At 51.2% G+C, this 25832-nt stretch overlaps 1 protein-coding gene across 7 annotated transcripts in view; it reads left to right on the plus strand.

The window, feature by feature from the left end:
• The window catches only part of PPP1R12B (protein phosphatase 1 regulatory subunit 12B), a 129751-nt gene that overhangs the window by 91354 nt on the left and 12565 nt on the right, over positions 1 to 25832 (plus strand). For 6 of the 7 annotated variants that reach the window (XM_071578437.1, XM_071578438.1, XM_071578439.1 and 3 more), the window contains 5 exons: positions 21040 to 21056; positions 22559 to 22706; positions 23388 to 23492; positions 23769 to 23822; positions 25137 to 25187. In XM_071578437.1, coding sequence (XP_071434538.1) covers positions 21040 to 21056; positions 22559 to 22706; positions 23388 to 23492; positions 23769 to 23822; positions 25137 to 25187 — 375 coding nt within the window. Of the gene's footprint in view, positions 1 to 4820; positions 5574 to 21039; positions 21057 to 22558; positions 22707 to 23387; positions 23493 to 23768; positions 23823 to 25136; positions 25188 to 25832 lie in introns of those variants that run through there. The other variant, XM_071578441.1, reaches the window with a different exon arrangement.

Consider the following 25832-nt stretch of genomic DNA (forward strand, 5'->3'; position numbering starts at 1 on the left):
TCTGGTTCCTGCCTGAGAGGCAGATCTGCTCTGGCAATCCTGGTCCATGCACTGCAGAGGGAAGTGTGTTCCCTGCTCTGCTTTGGATTCCATTTATGGGAAACTGCAGCAGTGCCTGCACATCCCAATTACAGCCCAGCCACTGCCTGACCACTTTGCTGTGCTCCAGCCCTCCAGCATTCTGTGCCCAACATAACCCTGAGTGCCTTTTGCAGAGCTAAATAAACCCTGCAGAGCTGTAATTGACCCTCTAAAGCTTGCTTTTAATTCCAAAGTAATTTATTTACAATGGGTTTATCATCATGTAGTTGCTGTGCAGTAGCTATTCCTATTATTATTTATTTGAATTACTGAATCTTGGTATAACAGCCCCATTAAATAAGCCAGATCAAATCCCCAGAAGTACAAACTCTAGACTAGAGTGCAAGTAATTTTTTAACAACTTAAATGCCTTGTTACTGCTAAAGAAATTCATGCATATATTGAAGTGTTTATCCAGCCATGTACAGACAGTTCCTTGGCTGTTCTATACACACAGTTCCTTGGCTGTAGCTGCTGCTCAGCACCTCAGTTGCTCTAATCCAGCAGCTCCTCAGGGAGGGGAGACCTTCTCATTCCCTACAACTCCCTGACAGAAGTGGGGAGACAAGTGGGGTCCAGCTCTTCTCCCAGGGAACAGGGATAGGACAGGTGGAAACAGCCTCAAGTTGCACCAGAGGAGGCTCAGGTTGAACTTTGGGGAAAATTTCTTCATGGAAAGAGTGGTCAGGAACAGGCCCAGACTGCCCAGGGGAGTGGGTGAGTCACCATCCCTGGAAGTGTTCAGTGGTCAGAATTGATGATCTTACAGGGCTTTTCCAGCCCAAACAATTCTGTGATTCTGTCACAGGTTGAAAGGAGAGCACAAAGCCTGTTGCCTCCCTCTTGCTGCTCATCCAGGTGGGTTGGAATTCCCAGGTAGCAGTGCAGCCCTGTGCCCTTGCATCACTTGGTGCCCAGCACAGGGGGGAGGCTCAGCAAGGGCTGTGCCACCACTGGTGCCCCATCCTCATCCTCAAAGGCTGAGTGTCACAGTCCCAACTTAAACTGTTCCTGGCACTGAAGGCAGCTGGGAAGGAAGTCTTATCCCTGTGACTGAATCCTCTCACCCTCCAGATTGTGCTGGCTGTGTCCAGGCTGCCTCTTGGGATGGTCCCAGTGAGTGTCCTGTTGGACCTGGAGGAGTGTTGGTTGGCCAAGGACAAGGAGATGTCAGAGCCCTTCCCCTGCAGGGTTGTGTGCTGGAACAGGGATGGTGTCTGGCAGTGGGAAGGTTGGAGTGTGGAGAATGTGCTGGAGCTGTGTGGGCCCAGTTTGTGTCTCCTGGCCCAGCTGAGCCCTGTGGAGACACCAATGTGCTCTCCAGGATGTGCCTGCACTGGGAGATGGGAGAGGTTTGGCTGTGGTGAAAGAAGTTAAAGGATGGGAAGTAACTCAGGGAGGTACAAGGCAGTGTGGTGAGCCTGGAGTGGGAGATGACAGCAAGGACTTTAAGGAGATAGTTTGGGGATAATTTGTTCCAAAAATACCAACTACTCTCATTCTTCAAGTTTTATTAGAATTCTGGTCTCCCAAGAGAGCTTCTCCTCCTCTGCACTCTCAGGGAATGTGCTGTGGGCTCACATCACCCCTGAGCATCACTCTGCAGCTCTGCCTTCAACTTCCCAGCTTTGTTTCCCATTTTTGTCTGCTGCAGGTTGGAATGTTACAGCTCTGCTGACATTTATTTTTCCAGCATCACGTTCTGTAGGTGAAGATTTTCAACATAGATAAAAGGGCTGTTTGTGTTTTCCTCTCAAATATTTGGCTCAGGGCTTCATCCTATTTGTGGTCCATCAGTTTCTTGGACATGGATTCTCCTCTCTAAGTAATTTTAAAAATGAGGTACAAACAGAGGTGTCATCACCAAAGGAAGGGAGAGGACAGACATCTGGACAGAAAAGGGAAGATCATGGAGTCTCCTAAGTTGAAAGGGACCTACAAGGACCATCAAGTCCAACTCCTGGCCCTGCACAGACACCCCAACAATCCCACCCTGTCCCTCAGAGCATTGTCCAAACCCTCCTGGAGCTCTGGCAGCCTTGGGGCTGTGCCCACTGCCCTGGGGAGCCTGGTCAGTGCCCACCACCCTCTGGGGGAAGAACCTGACCACCTTCTGGGGGAAAGTGTCTGAAGAGCAATCACAGCCAAGACCAGGAATAAACTACTTCATATAACTATAGGAAAGGCATTGTACTATAGTATAGTTGTGCTGCCACAGTCCAAGAGGAGAAGAAACTTTGGGGTGATTTTGCCTAGAAAAAGGTCACAGGATGAAGTGAATGTCAGGCCTGGGGTTTGTGTGCAGTGCTTGTGGAAATGCTCACAGAAGATGACTTCCCTTCATGTATAAATATTCCTTAGCAAAGTGCAGAGCAGCACAGTTGGAGCAGGGACCAGCCTGGGACCTACTGAGGAATCTCCTGAACAGACAGGAACAGTCAGAATTTAACCATGACCTTGAGCATGACAAAGCTCAGGCTGTGGGTGAAGCAGCAAAGGAAGTGTCATGTTTCACCTTCCACAGGCCACAACTTGTGTGTGAACTGTACCAAAGGGCAGGAGGAATCCCCTAAATCAGGCACTTGTTGGAATAAAGATGAAACCCGTTGTGTTTTGCCATATTGCACCTCGTGCTGCTCTGTCTCCTGGCTAATCAGGCTTCCCCTTCTCTCCAGAATGAGTAATGTCCACTCAGTCTGTGGGAGATCTGCACTGGGTGACTGATTAACTTTTAATTAGTAGGGAATAGCTCAGGCTTTGTTTTGGTTTTGGGCTGTGAGTTCTGTACCGAAATGTTGATTTTGGAGCTTTCTGGCCCCTCCCTCAGCAGAAACGTGACCGTGGAGGGATGTGTGTGACAGCAGCTTGTTTGGGACTGGAGGGGAGGGGAAGCCAAACCCTGCAATTCCGAGCTGTGCAGCTCCTCCTTGGTGACTCAGCTGAGCCCTGTCAGCCCCAGAGCTGGGGTTGGGACACCCCAGCTGGTTCACCCAGTTTCACTGACACTGTTTTGAAACCCCAGAAACTGAGAGTGGTGTGAAGGGATCACCCCTGTGTGCAGGGTCCAGAAATCTGCATTTCAAATGTCTGAACTACCTGGTTGTACAGCAGAGTTGGGATCCAGGCGTGGGGAGAGGTGGGTGAGGAGAGCAACAGATGGAGGAGGCTGCAAAGCCAAGGTGGTGCCCCAGGCTCCTGGAGCAGCAGGGTGCCTGTCACTGCCTTCTTGTGTGTCTGCACCTCATTTCCATACCTTTAAGGGAATGCAGAGGTATTACCAGGCAGAATTAGACCTCTACAAACCTTTTCCCCCCCCTGCTTCCTGCAGTCAGTGGCTGACAGTCCCCTCCTTCCTCATGATGAATATCAAGTAGAAATCTGATCTCACCCTGACTTTCTCTCCCCCTCTCTGTGGTCACTCAGCGATGCTGCATTGCCCCTGGAGAGTGAAGATGTTGGGTGGCAGGAGGAATCACTGCAGGTGCCATTCCAAGCCCCTTCCCCAGCTATGTGCCAGTAAAATCACCAGGGTGCCAAGCAGGGTGCAGAAAGGGGCACTATTTCAGAGCCACAGAGAGTGGGGTAACACTCTTAAAATATTTTTATATAGATCTTGTTCTGCACTTTGTAAAACAGTTTGGGTTGGATGGGACCTTAAAGCTCATCCTGCTCCACCATGGGCAGGAACACCTTCCACTAGACCAGGGTGTTCCAAACCCCATCCTACCTGGCCTTGGTGGGAATTGTTTGATGTTAAGCAGCCTGTGAGTTGGATCAGGACACTCACTGCCCATGAGGTGACCCTGGGCCCTCAGTGGCTCAGTCAGTGGCCAGGGCAGGGGGGTGTGAACGAGTCCACCTGAGCCTCACTGGAGCTGGTCCAGTGCAGAGAACTGGGCTGTCACCTTTCCAGCAACAAACCCCATAGATATGCAACCCTATGACTCCAGGATGAACTTAGTGTGCAAGAGCTGGATGCATTCCTGTGTCACCTGCTCCAGGTGACCCTGGCTTGGAAGGAGGTTGGACTGGATGATCTCCAGAGGTTTCTTCCACCCCCAAACAGTCTGTGGTTCTGTGTGATTCTGGGAGCCACTAATGCATTTGAGGGCATTTTTCAAATGAACATCCCATGGGTTTATGGGTCCTGCCACTTCCCAGTGAGCTTGTGCAGCAGCAGAGCATGGCAGGGAGCTGGGAGTCTGGGAGGGATCCCTGCTCTCCCCACCCTGTGTCCTTCCCTCCCAGCTCCTCTCCCTCCTCCTTGATCCCGAACACTCCCTTGAACCAGCACACATTGCACAAGCTCTGTAACTGTCTCACAGCTCAAACAGGCTTATGAGCAAACAACAAAAATCCTGTTGTGCTGCCTGAGTGTGTCCTCCCTTTCATGGCATGAGCTGCTCCATGGCTTTTAAATCATCTCCCTCTGTCGCAGCCTCCTGGAATTCAGGCTTTGCCAAGTGCCGTCGATCCACCTCCACCTCCCACTCGCAGCCCAACAGGCCAGGGAAGATTGGGAGGGATTTTCTTTTCTCCCCCCACTCCTTTTTGCCTTTTTTTCCCCCCTCCCCAATCCCAAGCCCAATCCCAAACCCAATTTGGCAGCCCAAATCCCAGGCTGAAAGTGAGTCTCTGCTGCTGGCTGCCCTCCAGCATTCCTGGCGGAGCGAGTCAGGATCTGGAATGTCAGAAGGCAGCGGCGGGAGGGACGGAGCAGCCTGTGCGGGTAACGGCGCCGGGAGGAGCAGAGGAGGAGGAGGAGGATGGAACAAACCCCAACTTCAGCTGGACTGCCCCTTTCCAAAGCAGCGTTTGTTCCTGATTTATGCTTTGAGTTGTGCTCAGAGCGTGAGGCTCCGAGGGCAGAGTCGCGGCCACGCTGCGCTCCGGAGTAATTCACACTTTGCTTCTCCTTTCCTTTCCTTTTTTCTTTTTTCTTTCTTTTCTTTTTTTTTTTTTTTTTGGGCAAAAGCTTCCTGTCTAGAGAAACCCAGCTTTCTTCTTGAGCTGGGAGTTTTTGCCTCCTGCAGTTCTGGGGGAAGGCAGATCCCCCTGGTCCTGTCGAGGGGAGATGCCCTTTTGTGGAGAAGTCGGGACGGGGTGCGGGTGGTGAGGCTGGCACGGAGCAGCACCTGGCACGGAGCACAGCGAGTCCTTCACACCTTCTCTTCTTCTGCTCGGACAAGAAACCTTGTGGAGCTTCAGCTCTCCCTGCAGCAGATTAATGCCTAAAATTATACACCCTAAACAGCAGGGTTTAATTACCAGAGCTGTGAATAGTTTAATTAGTTTGTTCTGACCTTGGAAGAAGGACCTGCCCAGCACCGTAGAGCGACAGGAGAGCAAGGAGTGCTGTTGCCTCTCCCAGACACCCAACCTGCGAGGCCATGTCGTCCCTGTACTCCAGGAGTAAGGAATACACTCGGAGCAGGAAGGCTCAGTCAGACTCTCCCCCGTCCTCTCCTTCCCCGATCGCAAAGACACTCAGAGTAAGCAGCTTTTTCCTTTCCTTTTCCCAGCTCAGCACGTGCTCCAGGCACGTGGAGGTGATGGTGGTGGTGGTGGCTTGTTGTCTTACCCTTGGAGACCTGTGGCTGTGGTTTCCTTTGGAAAGAGGATGGTTTAAGTGAAACTTGGGAAGGTGCCTCAGCAGCAACAGGTTTGCAGCAGCTGCCAGAGTGGCTGCTCTGGGATTAGCTGTGCTGGTGGTGTAGGGAGCTGCTGGGATGGTGGTTTCCCCCTGTCCTGGAACGTGGCTCTCCTGGATGAAAACCTCCCCTGTGAAAATGAGACAGAACTTGACCGGCTCGTTAAGCTGCACTTTGTCCATAAACACTTTGATACCGCCGGTGGAACGAGGTTTGTGTCCAGCTTTCACCCCTGGGGCTGAGCTGGCCTGTGCTGTGGGTTAGTCATTTCAACACCACCAAAAGAATGAAGAAAACCATCTGTGGCAGAAGGCAAGTCAAGGCAGTTACCTGTTCTCCCCAAAGCAGAGCTGCTTCTCTGTCTCCCAAGGTGTTGGAGAGTTGGGAACACTTCCCACCAGTGTTGCTGATAGCTCCAAAGTCATGGGAGAGGCTGTCCCAAACCCTCCAGGTCTGTGGCATTGTACAGGCAGCCTCTTTGCCATCAAGAAATATTATCATGCCAGAGTCAAAGCCTGGAGGAATTAATTTTTAACAGCCAGGCTAATTTTAGATGGGAGCATTAAATTAATCCCAGCACTGATGTTTGCTCAAATCAGATATGCATTGTCTGCTGCGTTGGAAGGGACAGATCTGGATCTGGAAGGAGCTTTGCCCAAAATATGTTAAAAGAGTTTTAACCCACTGGTGTGGCATTAATGGTGTTCCTGACCTCGGGAAGTTCAGCCTTGAGGTTTCTGTGGCTGCTGCTTCCCCTGGGCTGTTTGCTGGTACCCAGGAGCAAGGTTGGAGTGTCTCTGGGGGGGATTTAAATCACCTAAAACTGTCCCCTATGCTTGGATGGACTTTCCTCGTCACTGCTGTCCTTGCCATTTCTCACCAAATGGTCACAGTTTTGATCACCAGCCTGGTAACAGGTGGGAAACCTTTCAAGTGTGCTGAAAATGGTTTAATTTCTTTCAAAACTCAAGTTTTTAAGGTCAGACGTGTTCAGGGAATACAGACTTGTCTCATTTCCCCCCTTATGCATCTGGGCATGTGAAGGGGTGACAAACATCTCCCAGGAGCTGTGACCACTGTGTGCCCAGAGCAGCCTGATGGGAGGTCTGGATTCTCTGACCATAGCCATGGTGGCACTGCAGGTTCCTGAGGGGCTGGTGGTGTTGGAGAAGCTGGTGGGAGGTCTTGGGTGGGTACAGATGGGTGCCAGGTGGGAATGGGAGTGCCTGGAGAAGAACTTCTTGTGGCAGTGGGGTTCTGATGAAAGCCAGTACATGAGCACAGAAACCTTTGTGGTTCCTGCAGTGGGGATGGCAATGCCAGCTGTGACTCCAGAGCATCCATGGGGAGAAACCAGGTGGGAAATGCAACATCAACTCAGAGTCAGTGCAGGAAAGAGCCCTGGTACTATCTGGGTTATAGAAATAGCCCATGCCTTAAAAGGCTAATTAGGGAAGGGTTGGCTTCAGGCTAAAAGAGGGATCTGAGTTAACTCTTTCTCCAAGACAACGTAATTTTTCCATGAGCAAGAGCAATAACAAAGTGTGATTTTCTATGGATTTGTCCCATGAGTTTATTTCCCCCACTCACTCCCCCATGCCCACAGTAACAGGTCTGTGCCACAGGGAGCCACCAGCCTTTGTAAAATGGGTAGGAATGTGCTATCTTGGAGTCTTTTATCTTTCCATCCAGTCAAGATTGATACCAGCAGAGCTGTGAGCTCTAAATGTTCCCAGCTGAGCAGGGGTGCAAGAACACATGAGCAGGCAGGAGCCTCACACGTGGTGCAGACAGGGAAAAAACTCTTGGAGAACCAGACAGAGCAAAGGAGCTTTGATTTATGGAGGTGTTAGTGCCAAACAGCTGCATTAAATGTCACTTGCCAAGCAGTTTGCTATGGCCTTCCCTCTGCACTTGCACTGCTGCTTGGAATGCTCCTGCTTGGGAGTGAGGGGAACACTGCTCGGGGTTTTTCCACCTTTAATTGGTGGAATCTCCCCACATGCACAGCTGAGGAGGGGGAGCAGTTTGCAGTGAACTCATACAAGTCATAGGAAAGGGAATATCCCTGCCCAGGAGGTTGTGGTGACAACAGAGTGTTGGTTTGTGACCCCAACCCTGTGCCAGGTCAGAACTGTCCCATTGCCCTGGAAACTCCACGAGGTAAAACACCCAGTTCCTGCTGTCACAGAACAGCCCAGAATTGCAGTCACCACACAGAAACAGCCAAGCAAAGCTTGTTAAATCCCACAGGGCAAATATTGCTTTAATGAGGATGTTGCCCAGAAGAGGAAACTCAAAGCCCTTTGAAATCAATTCAGATCAGCCCATTATTTGGCACACGCTCCAGGTTTTTGGCAGTGGGGACCTTTTCATCACGTTTTGCCCCAGAACTGCTTTAGCTTGAGGTGTCTCTTCCTCAAAAAATACTCTTCCCACAGTCAGTTCCAAGGGTGCAATAGGCAGCCAATGGTAGGAAACCTGTGGTGAGCAATTAAGCAAATAAATGGCAGGATCAGAAGGCAAGATCTGATTTTTTTATGGTTCCTCTTTGTGCTGGGCCAGTTATTTTTTCATAGGAGGTACCCCATAGTTTGTGTTTATGCTCATCCATCTGTTTGTTGTGGTAATGGATAATCCTTGTGCTTCTCCATGGGATATCAGTGAGGGGGGGAAACCAGGAGGATGCAGCTCCCAACTTACTGCACAGACTGTTTTTCACTTGTTTCCCATTTCTTTGTCAACAAACCTTCCCTTCTTTTATAAACTGCTCCATCTTGATTTGTCATCCAATATTTTTTTCTGTAAAAAAGGGCAGTCAAAGCTTAAACCCCTTGTTGGTGTGTGTGGGGGCTGCTGGTTCAATAGAAGATGTTTAGAATCCCAGACTGATCTGGATTGGAAAGGACCTTAGAGATCCTCTTATTCCACCCCCTGCCATGGGCAGGGACACCTCCCACCAGCCCAGGTGGTTCCAAGCCCTGTCCAACCTGGCCTTGGACACTCCCAGGGATGGGGCAGCTACAGCTGTCCTGGGCACCTGTGCCAAGCCCTGCCACCCTCACATGAAGGAATTTCTTTCCAATATCCCATCTAACCCTGCCCTCTGGCAGTGGGAAGCCATTCCCTGTGTCCTGTCACTCCTTTAGGCCCTGGAAGGGGCTCTCAGGTCTCCCCAGAGCCTTCTCTTCTCCAGGTGAACCCCCCCAGCTCTCCCAGCCTGTCCCAGAGCAGAGGGGCTCCAGCCCTTGGAGCATCTCCGTGGCCTCCTCTGGACTCTCACCAACAGCTCCATGTCCTGCCTGTGCTGAGGACCCCAGAGCTGGAGCAGCTCTGCAGGTGGGGTCTCACCTGAGGGGGCAGAGGGGCAGAATCTCCCAGGCACTCAGCAATAGGGCAAGGGGGCACGATGGGCTCAAGCTCTGCCAGGGGAAATTGAAGTTGGAGATCAGGAAGAAATTCTTTGCAGAGAGAGTGCTCAGGGATTGGAATGGGCTGCCCAGAGAGGGGGTGGATTTCCCATCCCTGGAGGGTTTTCAGCTGAGCTTGGCCGTGGCACTGAGTGCCATGATCTGGTAAAGGGACTGGAGTTGGCCCAAGGGTTGGACTTGATGATCTGGGAGGTCTTTTCCAACCCAATCCATTCTATGATTCTGTGGATGTGGCACTGAGTGAGAATCCACCATGTCTTGATCCAACCCTACTGTGATCACCAGCCCAGGGCACTCTGTGCCCTGGGCTGGTGATCACAGTGGGGTTGGATCAAGGGTTGGACTTGATGATCTCGGAGGTCTTTTCCAACCCAATCTATTCTATGATCCTCCCCTGCCCTTCTGCCCATGGGCAGTTTCTGAGTGCCAGCACACAGGACTGGGGCATGTTGAGCTTCTCATCCAGCAACACCCCAAGTCCTTCCCCTCAGGGCTGCTCTCAGCCCATTTCTCACCCCTCCTGGTTGTCAAGTAGCCACTTGATGGTTGTTACTCGCTCCTCAAGAGGCTCTACATAATTCTGCTTGTTCTGCCCTTATTCACAGCTCCACTCCAAGGCTCTTTCCCTCTGCTGTTAGTCACTCCCTCATTAAGCCACCCTCGGTGCTTACAACTTGAGCTTTCAGATGAATTTTTGTCAGGAAAGGCTCAGCAATAAAGCTCTAAGTGGACTCAGAGGTCTGCCCTGATTTATTTTATTCTGCCTCTCGTCTGAGCGGCTGAAGGAGCCCCTCTGGGTGGAATGTGGGATGGAGGAGCATCACCTTTTATGGGCCTTATGTTTTCACCCAGTCACTTGATAGTAATGCTGGAGTGTAAAAGGCAGCAGTTCCCAAATTGCTGTCTGAGTTAAGGAGCCCCCACGAGGAGCCCTCGGTGCCCAGGGCAGGGATTGCCATGGCAGCAAATTCCCCCAGTCTGGGCACAGGGAGTGGACACGTCCGTGTAGAATCTGAAATCTTCAAGGAGAAAAGGTGTCAATGCACAAAAATGTCAGGGGTTGAGCACACAAATCACACCCACAGGGCTGGGGATTAATGAGCATAGAGGAGAATCACAGAATGGTTTGTGTTGGGAGGGATCTTGAACTCATCTCATTCCACCCCCTGCCATGGGCAGAGACACCTCCCACTGTCCCAGGTTGCTCCAAGCCCTGTTCAACCTGGCCTGGGACACTCCCAGGGATGGAGCAGCCACAGCTTCTCTGGGCACCTGTGCCAGGGCCTGCCCACCCTCACATGGGAGAATTTCTTCCCAACATCTAATCTAAATCTCTTCTCTTTTTGCTTAAAACTGTCCCCCCATTCTCCTGTCTCTGTCGATGTCCTGAAGTGCTGAGAGGTTGCTGGAAATGCCTGGCTGGATTCCAACCTTCCTAGAATTTGGAACATAAAAGTGCCAGAAGGGCAGCTTTTGCTCCATGGTATTTTTGCAACAGGTTCCATCCTCTTTCACATATTCCTGATCACAGGTTTATTCTCACATGGGGTTTTCCTCTGAATCATTTAACCTGCTGTGCTGCTGCTGCAAATGTGTTAGAGAATAAAAAGTGTTATGAAAATACTTCTCCAGGAAGCTTTATCTTCCTGGGTTTCTATTTAGTGGCTTGGACTTGTCTGGTTGTGATAAAAGTGATGCTGCACACATTGAAATGGAGTCAAATAAATTGGCTCGTGACACTTTCTATCTAATTTCTGCATTGCTGACTAGTTGGGCAGTGTTTGTGGAAATGATTCCCTGCTCTCCCAGCAGCCACCAGAAAATATGAGACAGTAAAACTTGAACTTTAGGCAATTAACCTTAGCCTGTGTCCTCCAGCATCCTTTGTTTATCCCTGGTTATTCCTCAAGCATCGTGTTCCTCCTGTATCAGGATGAGATCCTTCTGTGCTCTGTTTGTTCTCGGGGGTTTTTTTGAGTTTCCCTCTGTAAATGTCCATATCTGGAAGCACTTTGGGAACTTCTGGTCGTTCTCAGGGCACCACCCTAAGATGTTCCCTGCTGTGACTCAGTGGCCAGACGATGCTCCTGCAATCTGGATGTATAAATAAGATGGGTCAGGGCATGTGCTGTGACCCGTGGGGTGAGTGGCTTCTGTCCCTGTGGCTGAACTTCCTTCAGCTCTCCTCCCTCCAAAGGAGCAGAATCCATCCAAGCCAAAGCTGGAGCAGGGAGTGTTAACTCTTAAAGGCTCTGAATGGTCCTGGATGGTTTGGAAAGGACCTGATGTGACTCTGCAGCCTCATTTAAAGCCCCTGTGTGACCCTCAGCTGCCTGGTCACTGGTCATGCCTTTGGAGAAGCTGGTTAAGCAATCCTTGGGGAAAGCTCAGCCTTAAAACCATGGCCCCTTGCAGGGCAGAGGGGTCAGAAGGTCAGGGGACAGCTTGAGGTTGCACCAGACCAGGGAATCAGTCAGGACTGTAAAAGGGGTGAAGAGAGGAAGAGAAAGAAGACACCTTTAATTTGGGTCAGCTCATGGTGCAGCCACAAAACCAGGGACATGGAGACGGGGAGGTGCTGTGGGATGGGAATGAGCCATGGAAGTGATGGGAGAGTGGGTGGAACCTCTGTGGGCAGCAAAGCATTTCATCCTGCTGGGCTGGAAACCACAGTCTGCTTCCCTGGCAGCAGCCCATCAGTTTGTTTATCACAAGATGAACACAAACCCATCAAAAACAGGGCTAGAAAGGACAGAGAGCCCAGTCCATCCATTTCCCTGCACTCTGGCAGCTCCACCTGTGCCATTCCTGGGGGATGGTGCCCAGAATCAATGGAATCATGGAACCATTAAGGTTGGAAAAGCCCTCTGAGGTCTTTGAGTCAAACAGTTAATCCAGCACAGCTGGTGGGGGAAGTTGGGCTCTTCTCCCATGTACAAAGGAACAAGACAAGGGAAAACAGCCTCAAGTTGCACCAGGAAAGGTTTAGGTTGGATAATAGGAAAATTTCTTCATGGAAAGGGTGGGCAGGCACTGGCACAGCTGCCCAGGGCAGTGGTGGAGTCGCCATCCCTGGAGGGATTTAAAAGCCATGTGGATGTGGCACTTGGGGACATGGGTTGGTGGCAGCCCTGGCTGTGCTGGGGGATCACTGGACTCCATGATCTTAGAGGGCTTTTCCAACCTTACCAGTTCTGTAATTCCATGATTCCAGTTGCTCTGCCCATAGTGCTGCTGTGGGCTGTGTGTGGCTGCTGGATCAGGAGATCTTTGCAGGGTTTTGGAGTGAACTTCACACCCAGGAGTTGCCTGTTGGCAGCTTGAGCTCTGGCTGATGGCAGAAGAATTTAAATCCTGCTGAAAAACCTGAGAACATCCCACCAGAGTGTTTGCAGGGCAGGGAAGGGGTTCCCACAGTCTTGGGGCATTCTCATCTGGAAGAAATTTAGGAGCAGAAATCTCCTCTTGTGTCACTTGGCCACTCAGTTTTACTCAGTTTTTATTTCCTCACGTCGCTTTGCAAAATTAAATTTCTCACCAATAAAATTTGATCCCTTAGAAAAGAAGGGGGAAAAAAATAAAAGCCACAAACCCTGGGTTTTGGAATTGTGGCTTTTCCTAAATTAAAATCCCATCCATCCCTGGAGTTTTACATGGCAAATTTCATCCCCAAAGGACAGTGGGAATAAACTGCAGCTGCTGGAAACTCCATGGGCCACGGGAGGGTTTGGGGCACTGAGGCAAGAACTGGCCATGGCACAGTTGGCACAGCCCAGTGTCCAACTCAGCATGTTTGGGATGGCAGGAGATGTGGCCTCATGGTTGTTTCTGATTAAATCTATGATGTTTAGCCTGGAGAAGAGGAGGCTCAGAGGTGTCTGGAACTACCTGAAGGGAAGTTCTGGCCAGGTGGGGGTTGGTCTCTTCTCCCAGGCACTCAGCAATAGGACAAGGGGGCACGATGGGCTCAAGCTCTGCCAGGGGAAATTGAAGTTGGAGAACAGAAGGAAATTCTTTGCAGAGAGAGTGCTCAGGGATTGGAATGGGCTGCCCAGAGAGGGGGTGGATTCCCCATCCCTGGTGGTTTTTCAGCTGAGCTTGGCCGTGGCACTGAGTGCCATGATCTGGTAAAGGGACTGGAGTTGGACCAAGGGTTGGACTTGATGATCTCAGAGGTCTTTTCCAACCCAATCCATTCTATGATTCTATGAAAACAAAGGGCTGTGCAGCAGCAGCCACCAGGACCACTGATCCACCTTGGAGAAGCTTTTAATATTATGCTTCAGTAACAGCAGTTTTTCTTAAGCAAAGTTTATTGATTTATAGCTCGAGAAAACATATTTTGCATCAGGCTTTGGGGAGCTGGAGGTTACGTGGAGGTGGTTTGGCTGCACTGGATTATTAATCATATCCATGGGATTTTGGAATCCTTGCATGTGCTGGAGCTGGAAACAGCACATTCATCACTGGAGGGGAGCTCAGGGGGTGCTGCACAAAGCACAGCCCTCAGGTCAGAGGAGCAGCTTCCTGAGGGAGGCAACAACCTCGAAATAATTCTCAAAAGCAGAGTCAGCCAGACCTTTATTCTGCACCCACTGGAAAACCAAACTTGACCCCAACCATCCCTGAACATGACAAATGTGGCTGGAGGGGACACTGAGTTGTACCCCCTGGGGATGGTCCAAGGTGTCCCAGGCAGCCCTTCTCCTGGCTTTGCCTCCTCCCATGCTGGCTCCATGAAGATTCCTGCCCTCAGCTCTGCCCTGGTACAGCCTCACCTCGAGTCCTGGGGGCAGTTTTGGGCACCTCAATGTAAGAAGGATCTGAAGCTATTGCAGAGTGTCCAGAGGAGGGACGTGGGGATGGGGAAGGGTTTGGAGGTGCCACACGAGGATGGGCTGAGGTCACTTGGTCTGTTGAGACTGGAGGAGCCTGAGGTCAGACCTGCTTGGGGTCTGGAGCTTCCTCAGGAGGGACAGGGAGGGGACAGCATTGATCTCTGCTCTCTGTGACCAGTGACAGGACCTGAGGGAGTGGCCAGAACTGTGTCAGGGCAGGTTTGGGCTGGATACTGGAAAAGGCTCTTCCCCCAGAGGGTAGTGGGCACTGACCAGGCTCCCCAGGGCAGTGGGCACAGCCCCAAGGCTGCCAGAGCTCCAGGAGTGTTTGGACAACACTCTGAGGGACAGGGTGGGATTGTTGGGGTGTCTGTGCAGGGTCAGGAGTTGGACTGTGGTCCTTGTGGGTCCCTTCCAGCTCAGGACACTCCATGATCCTGAAACAGGTTGTCCTTTGTGGAGGTGGAGGAGCAGCTGAGCTACAGAACTGCAGGGACTTGGTGGCTTTTTCATAGGAGGGGGAGAGAACCCCAAACCAGCTGTCTTTATTTTACATTTAATTTCTAAAATAAACAGGACTCACCAGGAGGATATTTGCCAGCACTAAAATTCAAGGGGTTCCTAAAACTTCCCCTCTTGCCTAAGGGAGGGCAGGGCTGGAGCTGTGCCCCAGGATCTCATTACAGGATGGTTAATTAATCGTGGGCGTTGATCAGGATCTCTCAGACAAAACACACCAAAATTAATTCCTCGACACCTCCCTTAAAGCAGCACACACTGTCCTGAGGTTGGCCAGTTGGAGATGAAAAAGACAGAAATGTTCTCCAAAACATCTAATTTTTTCTCTTTTTATTCCTTTTTCTTTTTTTTTCTTTGAAAAAATGTAAATAGTAGAGTCTGTGCCTTCGCTGGCTCCACTCTCAGCCACAGAATGCAATTGGAAGCAATTAGGGCAGTTTCTGCCTTGGCAGGAGCAGCAGCTGATCCCCCTTTGGTGCTGCAGTTCAGGGCTGTGTTTTATCAAAACCTTCCATGAGGAATTTGGTTTTAATTATCCATCACTGAGCTACCAACAGCTGCAAAAGTTTTGGAGTTTCCAGGGGAAGGCTCCTGCCCTCCACATTTTTTAAATCAGTCCTGGATGGTTTACCTGGCACTGGGCAGCATCCTGGGCAAGTGGAGGCATGGCCAGTGCCCAGCTGTGCCATTTCCCTGGGACTCACCAGTGTCAGGACCCTGGGAATTCCTGGGGACTCACAAGTGTCAGGACCCTGGGAATTCCTGGGGACTCACCAGTGTCAGGACCCTGGGAATTCCTGGGGACTCACAAGTGTCAGGACCCTGGGAATTCCTGGGGACTCACCAATGTCAGGACCCTGGGAATTCCTGGGGACTCACCAGGATCAGGACCCTGGGAATTCCTGGGGACTCACCAATGTCAGGACCCTGGGAATTCCTGGGGACTCACCAGGATCAGGACCCTGGGAATTCCTGGGGACTCACAAGTGTCAGGACCCTGGGAATTCCTGGGGACTCACCAATGTAAGGACCCTGGGAATTCCTGGGGACTCACCAATGTCAGGACCCTGGGAATTCCTGGGGATTCACAAGTGTCAGGACCCTGGGAATTCCTGGGGATTCACAAGTGTCAGGACCCTGGGAATTCCTGGGGACTCGCCAATGTCAGGACCCTGGGAATTCCTGGGGACTCACCAATGTCAGGACCCTGGGAATTCCTGAAAGTGTCCAAGGCCAGGTTGGACAGGGCTTGGAGCAACCTGGACTAGTGAAAGGTGTCCCTGCCCATGGCAGGGGGTGGAACAAGATGAGCATTAAGGTCCCTTTCCACCCCAACCATTCTGTGATTCCATGATTCTGTGGTGCTCTTCACCCTTCTCCATGGATCCCATCTCAGATCCTGATGTTGTGCCATCCCACCTGGCTTGGCTCATCTCCGAGCTGGCAAAACAAGCTGAACCCCTTGGCTGTTCCCACCACCCCAGCACTACCTGGACAGGCTGCCCACCACGAGATGGACAGGAGGGAACGTGGTGGGATCTCTCCAGTGAAAGCTCCAAAAGCCAAGGAGTACCAGAAGCTTCTCAGCCTCCCTGCAAGTGCTCCATGCTTTTGGTTTTCCTTTAAAAGTCACCCCCTTGGGTGTGTTGGGGGCACAGCTCCATTGCTGAGCCGCTTTCCAAACCAGGCCATCCTCCTCCAGCTCCATGTGCTGCTCCCTGGGGTCCTCCCCCCCCAGCCCAACCCCTGCAGCTTCTCTGACCCTGCTTGGATTGTTGCAGGGTCATTTCACAACCCAGTGGTTGCTTCCCTGGCTCTCAGTATTTCCAGTCAAATTTTGATCCTGAAGGAGATGAAGGAGACTGAGCAAAACTGCCGGTGCTGCTCCGGATTTGCCAGGGGAAGGACAAAACCCCAAGGTGTTTGTTGGGTGGAGCAGTTACTCAGCATCCCCTTTTTAACCTTGACAGGAAAAAATCAGGAAGGAAGAGCCCTTTCTTGCACCAAGTGCACATCTGGTGCCTCAGCTCTTCGTTCCTTTTGTTCACCCTCAACTTCTTTTCCCATGAGCGAAGGAGGGAGGGGTTTGTCCTGCACCTTCTCACTCTGACCTTGGAGTTTCCAGCTCTGTGGTGGCATCTCTGGGCAGACACAACCTCCTTCAGCCCTTCCACAGGAAGCCAGCCAGTGCTGCTGGAGTTCAAATGAGTATTTCATGCATGTTTTAGGAAGGGGCAGTGCAGGGAGTGGTGGTGGCAGCGCTCACAGTCCAGGTGTGGTTGGAAGCACCTGGTGAGGGTTTCCAAGGGTTCCATGGCCAAACACAGGGCACAACTGAGCTGGAAAGAAGCTTCTTTGTGCTCAAAATCTGTCTCCAGTGTGACATCCCCATGGCCCCTGAAGGTGTTTGTCTGTCCTTGAGCAAAGGGCAGGGATGTCTCAGTTAAGCACCTTGTCCAGTGTTTCATAGAGTCGTGGAATCACAGAATCTTTGAGGTTGGAAAAGCCCCCTAAGACCATCAAGTCCAACTGTTCTCTCTGCACCACCACAGTTGCCACCAGACCATGTCCCCAGATGCCACATCCACGTGGATTTTGAGGAATTTCCAGGGATGGTGATTCCAACACTGCCCTGGGCAGCCTCTGCCTGACCAACCTTTCAGGAAAGAAATTTTCCCTCCTATCCAACCTAAATCTCACCTGGTGCAACCTGTGGCCATTCTGTTTTGTCCTGTCCCTTGCTCCCTGGGAGCAGGGCCTGACCTCCCCCAGTTCCCACCTCCTGTCAGGGAGTTGAAGAGATCAAGAAGGTCCCCCCTGAGCCTCCTCTTCTCCAGCTGAGCCCCCCCAGCTCCTTCAGCCCCTCCTGCTGCTCCAGCCCCTTCCCAGCTCCATTCCCTGCCCTGGACACGCTCCAGCCTCTCCATATCTTTCTTGTCATGAGGGGTTCAAATCCCACCCCAGGATTTGAGAGGCCTCACCAGTGCCCAGCACAGGGGGATGGGCACTGCCCTGACCCCTGGCCCCTGACTGTGCTGCCACACCAGTGCTGTCCCTTGCCCTTCCTGCCCACCTGGGCACAGCTGACTCAGGTTTTTGCACCTAGAGTTCCCATTTCCCTCTCAGACACCTCCTGTCACCCTCAGGAGTAGGAGCTTTCAGCTGTCACTTTGTTTAACTCACTTCTTCATGCTTCAAAGCCTCTCTGTGTGCTGAGAGCTGCAGCTTTTCACGTCACATCTTCTGGCTGGAGCCTTTTTTTGAAGGTGCAGAGTGGGGCTTGGATGTTCCATTCAGCATTTTGATTTTTCCATGATTATTGTGAGAAGCTCCCAAACCACCTGAGTAAGCTGCTCTTTGAAATACCAGCACAAACACTGGCATTTGTGCAAAATCCAGGAAAATCTTGATCCAGAAACTGATTTAAAACAAAATAAATAAATCTTATCTCCTTCCCTGAAGGCAGCACCAAGTGGAAGAAGGATCTGCTGATGAAAACTCTTCTGCAGCTTCCACTGTGGCAGGGACACTCCAACAGCTGCTCTCACATCTCCTCAAGCTCTGCCTTCCACACCTCAGCCTGTATCCAGTCTCTCAAACTTAATCATCTTTGTTATTCTTGAAAATACCACTTTTGACTGAAATAACATGGAGAGAAGCACCCAAAAGCTGAAAGGGGAGCAATGGGCACCAACTTCCCAGTGGCTGAGATCACATCCACTTCTGTGTTTCCCTGCTGTTTCTGGAAGACACTGGAGTCGTTTGATGGCAGAGATGAGCTTAAAGGGAGATAAATGACAGGGAGATAAATCCCCAAACACTGAGGAATACCCAGATTTTGGTTGAAGTGTCCCAGTGTGGCTGCAATTGCTGGAATGTGTCCTGGGAGGGGAACAGGACTGGGGAAGGGGTTGGAGCAGCAGGAGGGGCTGAGGGAGCTGGGGGGACTCAGCCTGGAGAAAAGGAGGCTCGGGGGGACCTTCTTCCTCTCCAGGATTCCCTTCCAGGAGGGGAGAGCTGGGGGCGTCAGACTCTGCTCCAGGGAACAGGGACAGGAGGAGAGGGAATGGCCTCAAGTGCCAGGGCAGGTTCAGGTTGGATATTGGGGAAAATTTCTTCTCTAAAAGATTGGTCAGGGCCTGGCACAGCTGCCCAGGGCAGTGGTGGAGTCACCATCCCTGGATGTGGCATCCTGGAGTGCTTTTCCAACCTCAGTGATGCTGGGATTCCACAATTCCAGGTCACTGCAGGCTGGCCCTGCTGGTCCTGACACAGCACAGGAGTGATGTGGCTCCTTCCCTCTCACCTGACACTCTCCTTCCCTTCAGGAATGTAGAGACAGTCCCAGTTTGAACCAATCCATCTCAGTATCCATCACAGGAACGTTGTAAATACAAGAATCCTGGTTTTTTCCCCTTTTTTTGCTGTGTATAAAGTGATTCCTTTCCTGATTCCTTTGTGGAATCCCACCCCTGCTTTCCCTGCCCATTGAAATTTTAATTTCTTTGGAGGAAAAAGAGAACAAAAGTGGGTTTTCCTCCTGCAAGTGCCCAGGCTGGTGAGGGGGCAGTGCCTTTTTGCCACTGTGGCCTTGCCCAGCCACGTGGGCATTTCCCAGCTCTGTTCAAATCCTTTGGCAGGTGTGTTTGTGGAAATAAATTCCTGCTTGCTGTGGAGTGGATTATTCACCCAACCCTTTGTCATCCTAACAAAAGTCACCACTGAAGGGGATTAGCATAAAGTGCACAAATAACTTGCAACAAGAGGCTTGTTAATCACTGCCTAATTCCCTTCTCCGGCTCTTCAGGGGAGGTTGGGTCATGGGCTGGAATTCTAAAGGACCTCTCAGGCTGCTGAGGGGTTTCAAAAGCAAATGTTGAAAGCTCAGCTAATAAAGCACCATGAAAAGGGGAAACCTTTTGTAGAATTATGGAATCCCAGACTGGTTTGGCTTGGAAGAGACCTTAAAGCTCACCTCATTCCACTTCCCCACCATGGAGTTCCACCAGCCCAGGTTGCTCCAAGCCCTGTCCAACCTGGCCTTGGACACTCCCAGGGATGGGGCAGCCACAGCTTCTCTGCCCAACCTGTGCCAGGGCCTGCCCACCCTCCCAGGGAAGAATTCCTTCCCAATATCCCGCCTGACCCTGCCCTGCCTGTGGGAGGTTTGTGCTCACTTAGAGCAATGATGCTGCTGATAAACGAGCTGAGGAATATTGGGCTCAATTTCCAGTTCAAGGGTCATAAATAGTTGGAATTGCACCTGGAATTTGGGTAAATATGTGCCTGACAGAGAGAGAAACCTCGTGGAGGAGGTGACTGTCAGTGCAGAGGGTCCTGCAGGACAGCAGTGCCATCACACTGCATTTCTGCAGCTGTGGGAAAGGACTGTCTGATCCAGAAAACTTTATTAAAACAGTGGTTTACCACAACCAGCCTCTGCAGGACATTCATGGAATTGTGGTATTATTATGGTTGGAAAAGCCCTCCAAGATCATCAAGGCCAACCTTTCCCCCAGAACTGCCGTGTCCACCACTAACCATCCACATGTTTTGCCACAGCCACATGTTTCTTGAACACTTCCAGGGCTAATAACTCCCCCACTGCCCTGGGCAAGCTGTGCCAGGGCCTCACCACCCTTTCCATGAAGAAATTTTCCCTAATATCCAACCTAAACCTCCCTTGGCACAACCTGAGGCCATTTCCTCTTGTCCTGTCCCTTGTTTTGTGAGAGCAGAGCCCGACCACACCTGGTTCCACTCTCCTGTCAGGGAGTTGTAGAAGGTCCCCCTTGAGCCTCCTTTTCTCCAAGCTGAGCCTCCCCACCTGCCCCAGCCACTCCTGGTTCCCCCAACTCCATTCCCTTCTCTGGACTTGCTCCAGCCCCTCAATGTCCAAAGGATGACACAGCAGAGGTTTGGATGTTGATGGAGAAAGAAGAACCTACCACAGGCTTCAACCAACATGTCCACCTGGTTGAAGGGTCTTCTCCCTCCCTCCTGTAGCTCCTGTTGTGTCTCTCCATGCTGTGGTGCAGCTTCACTCCATGGAGCACTTGCCCGGGGAGAGAAAAATAATGTTTGTGATTTCCTAAAAGTTCAACACAAACATGCCGTGAGCTCCCTGTGTCCATTAATCCACATCACCCACATCACACACAGGACAGTGATCCAAGGCAGGAAGAACTTCACTGAAAGAGGGAAGCAATGGATCAGTTTGTGTTCAAAGGAAGGGATTTCAGTTCTAAAAATAAGGAATTGAAGAGCAAGGTTCAGGATTTCTTAGGTGAGCAAAAGAAAGTCTTGAAATGCTTCAGAGGAGCTGAAGCAGATGAGGATTCAGGCAGGGATTGGAGATTCCCAGTTTGTGCTGGGAAGTCTCAGTGTAGCCTGACATGAGCTGGGTGCTGGTATAAGAGGTGGCAAATCACTTCTGCCTGGCAGCTCTGCAGTTGTTGCATTGAACCTTTAATTCTCCTCATTATTAATTCTCTTTTTCTTTCTTTTTTTTCCCTCCAGCATGAAAGACTTTCGAGGTAAGAATTTTCTTTTTTTAATCTTTTTTTCTATGTAATATTTATTGACAACATGTTCTTGTATGGCTTTGAAGCCAAGCCCTCTCCCCTGAAGCACAGGGACTCCCATTTCTTCATGTCTGGTCTGGCATGGCCACAGCTCAGCTGTGGGACCAGTTTGCTTCTGCCCTTTGCTCCCCAAATTATTTAACTGCAGAGACAAAAACCTCTCAGTGTTCTGTTAGAAATGGAGCCCATTCTGTGGTAGTTTTGCCAGCTCAAACTATAACACATTCCCACCCCAGGGATGAGAGGTCCATGGGGAATCACTGCCCTGGTACCCAGGGGATGTTTCCCTGTTGTCACCGTCTGGTGGCTGCAGGTTTTGGGGCAGCGATGCCCAACGATGCCCAGCTCAGCCAGGACTGCCAAGGCCTCCAGTCCCAACCAGTTGGGTCCTGTACTGGTTTAAAGGTAAACCAGCAGGAGAAACAAACCCAACACAAAAAGATTATAAGTCAGAGTTACAGTTTAATAACAATATTACAATGAATGGAATGACACAAAGAGAAATTGGGTTTAACCCCCAAACCCAGCAGTCTAACCCAGCCCCCTGGGGCACAAACACAGGGGGGTTTGGTGGCCCCTGTGCTGAGCCCCACGTGGTTCCCCCAAGTCCAAAGGAAAAGGAAGGGACAAACCTGTTGGTGCAGATGATGGCACAGTCTGGGCGAGAGTGGTGGTCCCAGTCTGGTCGAGGTTCTGCTCCTTCTCTGGATCCAGTGAGTGGTCCCAGAGGTCCCCAGACCCCAAGATTGTCTCCCCTGAGGTTTGGGTGGGAGCCCCCAGTGCCTCCCCCAGGGCAGGGAGTTCCACACTGGGGGATCTGACTCTGGGAGTCAGGGGGGATTTTGGAATCGTTGCTGGCCCCTGAGCAGAGCTGAGCCCTCAGGTGGGTGTGGAGGTGCCAAGGGCTCCCTGGAGGGGAGTTCTCCGAGCTCCTGTCCCACAGGGCTGTGTGACACCCACCTGGAACACTATCCTGTCTCCCAGGGCTGTGTGACACCCACCTTGGAACACTCCCCTGTCCCACAGTGGTAACACCCACCTTGGAACACTCCCCTGTCTCACAGGGCTCTGTGACACCCACCTTGAAACACTCCCCTGTCCCACAGGGTCCTTTAACACCCACCTTGGAACACTCCCCTGTCTCACAGGGCTCTGTGACACCCACCTTGGAACACTCCCCTGTCTCCCAGGGCTCTGTGACACCCACCTTGGAACACTCCCCTGCCTCTCAGGGCCCTTTCCCAGCCAGTTCCCAGCCTGAGGGCTCAGGTGTGCCCTGGGCAGCTGCTGCCAATGGGCCATTGTTCCCCGTTCCTGGAAAATGACACAGAGGGTTTAGAACCCACAGCTTTGGTCACACCCACACAGGGATAAACTGGTCCCACCTGCTGAACTGGGGCAGGTCCACGCTGGCTGTTCCAGTTACACATTTCTGGGTGTCCATCCCATTGCAGGTTGGAAGCAGCTACAAACCCCCCCACGAGCGACTCGTCGTACGGCGACCGATCCTGCGGCCGCTCCAGTGCCTACAGCCGCAGGGAGAACCGGCTGGCCGCCCTCAGTGCCAGGGCAGAGGAGGAGAGCAACAGGGACTACAAAAAAGTAGGGTTTCTGAAAGGTGTTACTGCCCCCACACACGCTGCAGAACTGCCCCTTCCTGCAGGAACCTGCCCTGAGAGGCTGTGGGAAGAAAGAGAGGAAGTTTGGTTTTGTTTTAGCTGTTTTGTGGGATCACAGAGTGGTTTGGGTTGGAAGAGACCTTAAAGGTCATCCAGTTCCACCCCCTGCCATGAGCAGGGACACATTCCACCAGCCCAGGTTGCTCCAAGCCCTGTCCAACCTGGCCTGGGACATTCCCAGGGATGGGGCAGCCACAGCTGTCCTGGGCACCTGTGCCAGGGCCTGCCCACCTTCACAGGGAGGAATTCCTTCCCTACACATCCCTGTATCATGTGCCTGCCTGTCCCCTGTCCTGCTGCCCTTTGCCTTTTCACCACTGTCTAAGTAAAGAATTACCTAAATTTAAAACATCCCTTTTCTTTGCCTCTTGGCTGTGTTTGAACTCCCTACAAAATTCAGAGCTGATTTCTTATATGAATTATAAAGACACAAGTAAAGCATCCAAAGTGGTTCTGTTTGCCTTTCTCATCCCCTGATGTGGGGGAGCAAATCCAAGCCCAGAGCTCAGTGCTGAGGGCACGTGTGTGCTCAGAGCTGCACAGCAGGATGGGGTTCATTAACCAGCAGCAACCTGGCTAATTGAGCTCTTGCTTTGTATTTCAGTTGTACGAGAGTGCCCTGTCTGAAAATCAAAAGCTGAAGTCAAAGCTGCAAGAAGCCCAGCTGGAGCTGGCTGACATCAAAGCCAAGTTGGAAAAAGCAGCTCAGGTAAGGGAAAATCCAGGTCCTGACTGGAGAATCTGAACACTGGCCATAACAAACCAACATTTATTCCAGGATGGGAAAGGGGGCAAAGCCCCTGGAAGGATTCTCTTGGGGGGGAAGGTGCTATAGAGGAGACTTATTTTTCCCAGAAATATGTGAGTGATTCTGTAAAGACTTGCTGCTTCTCTGGGCAGGAGCATCTGTGGGCTGTCTCAGCCTTTGTGCTGCACCCTGTGAGTGCTCTGGGGTTTAATCACTTTCTATTTTTAACTTCCATAGCAGAAACAGGAGAAAACTTCTGACCGGTCCAGCCTGCTGGAGGTGGAGAAGAGGGTACGTGTCTCTGCTTTCTTCTGAGTCCCTGTCCTTCCCTCGTGCTGCTGTGCAGGGCAGAGTCATTTCTAGGAGAAAAGTGTTCATTAAAAGATAAGTTGCATTTTTTCCTTGCAGAGCAGCTCACAGTGATAATTGTGTTGTGACCTTTGCAGGGCCTCAGACTCTGCTGCTCTCTTGGCACATGAGCTTCGTTCTGATTTCTCTCTTTCCTCTTAGGAAGCTGCAGACCAAGGGATTGTATCCCTCTAAGAGACTGTTGGTCCATTATGCTTTAAAATAGTCTTGATCCTTGTAAATAAAGACTGGTTTGGGTTCATACCAGGGGTTGCCCCAACACAAGGCACTTGGTCTTGTTGAAGTTTGGGCAACATCCAGCATGATTCTTGTTGAATTGGGATCACAACAGCCACAAATACAGTTTTCTGAGAGTTAGGGAGTAAAAAAGAGCCCAGCTGTTCTCAGTGAAGATGGCATTAGCTGTTTCCAGGATGGCTCATGCATTCTGCACTGATGAATGCCTGGATAAAGTGTGCTGTGGACAGAGAGCAACCCAGAGCTCATCATCCACAGCCACGCTCAGCAGCTGCATTTCCCTCTCTCTCCTGGCCTCCTGTCTCTTTGCAGAGGGCAAAGGAGCAGGGCAGAGAGTGTAAATCCTGTTTCTGACCCACATTTCCTGTTTCCAACTTCTCAGGGCACATCCCTGGGACAGTTTGAGCCCCCTCATGTTGGGAATGTCATTGAAGGAGTCCAGATCTGCCCCTTGGCAGGGGCACCATCAGCACTCACTTGGCAGAGCCTACATGTGTAATCCTCTCTTTCCAAGATACACCTAAGGCAGTCAGCTTTACAGCTTTGCAGCCCTAAATTAATCTGGGAGAAGTAGGATTTCCAGGCAGGGAATTTCCTTTCTGTGTTCTCTCATTCCTATTCAAGCAGCTCAGGGAGTTTTCTCGCTGCCTCCTGTAGTGGAGTCAGTAAATCCATGACTTCACCCACAGAGCTCAAAATCACATTAGATCAGCAACTCCTGAGAACTGGGATCACTGAAAATGAGGAATAATTTCATTAGGGGGATGAGTAGAGCTCAGGATCTGCCCAAATGGCCCCAGCACATATCCCTGCTGGTTTGCCAGCTGCCCTGTCCCATCTGATCAGCTCCTGGTTGTTTCCTCTGCCTTGCTTTGGGATGCTCTTCAGTGAATGCTCCTACAGAAATACCAGACTCTTATATTTCTTTAAGAGAAAATATACTGTCAATTTTCCTTCTGAATCCTTGTGACCCTCTTTGTTATGAATCCTTGTAAACAGGAAAAGCGAGCCCTGGAGCGGAAACTCTCTGAAATGGAGGAGGAGATGAAGGTAAGAAATAATCTTCACTGTGTCTATTCCATTTTGTATTCCTGTCTTTTGGGCCCAGGAGGAGGATATTAAAGGTGTCCATGGGAAGGGACTCACATTCCTTCCTGCAGTCAGGCTTTAATGGCCCTGTTCTCCAAACACCAAACGCTAATAAACTGTCCTGGTCTCATTCATCTGATTGCTCCTCTGTTTGATTTGTTGTGCTCTTTGATCTGAGAACAGTGACAGCTGTTCTCCTTAAGTGCCTTCCCCAACTAACCTTTTGTGGCCTCGCTGAGTTCCAGTGTGCTGACCCCCTGTGCTCTGACTAGTCTGCAGCCCCCGTTAAGCCGCTGAAGTTCTCTCCGGATGGGTAAGAAGACCAAGCTCTGGCTTTTGAGCTCACACAGCACTGGCCAGGATGAACCACAGAGTGATTGTGTCCCTGTGCCCCCTTCCCAAAGCATGTCACTGGGAGGCTGGGGCAGCCTGGGAGCATTCCAGCAGAGAGGAGCTGGATGTGCAGCATGGCTTAGTGTCACCAGCCATCGCCACCGACTGCTCCGGCGCGTTCTCTCTGTGGTGCTGCCTCAAGGATGGTCCTCTCCTGCCCTGGGAGAGGAGGGCTGAGCACTGAGGAGCAGGAGGCAGCATCTTGCTGCCCAC

Source organism: Pithys albifrons, chromosome 28 (assembly GCF_047495875.1).
Source record: "Pithys albifrons albifrons isolate INPA30051 chromosome 28, PitAlb_v1, whole genome shotgun sequence".
Lineage (NCBI taxonomy): Eukaryota > Metazoa > Chordata > Aves > Passeriformes > Thamnophilidae > Pithys > Pithys albifrons.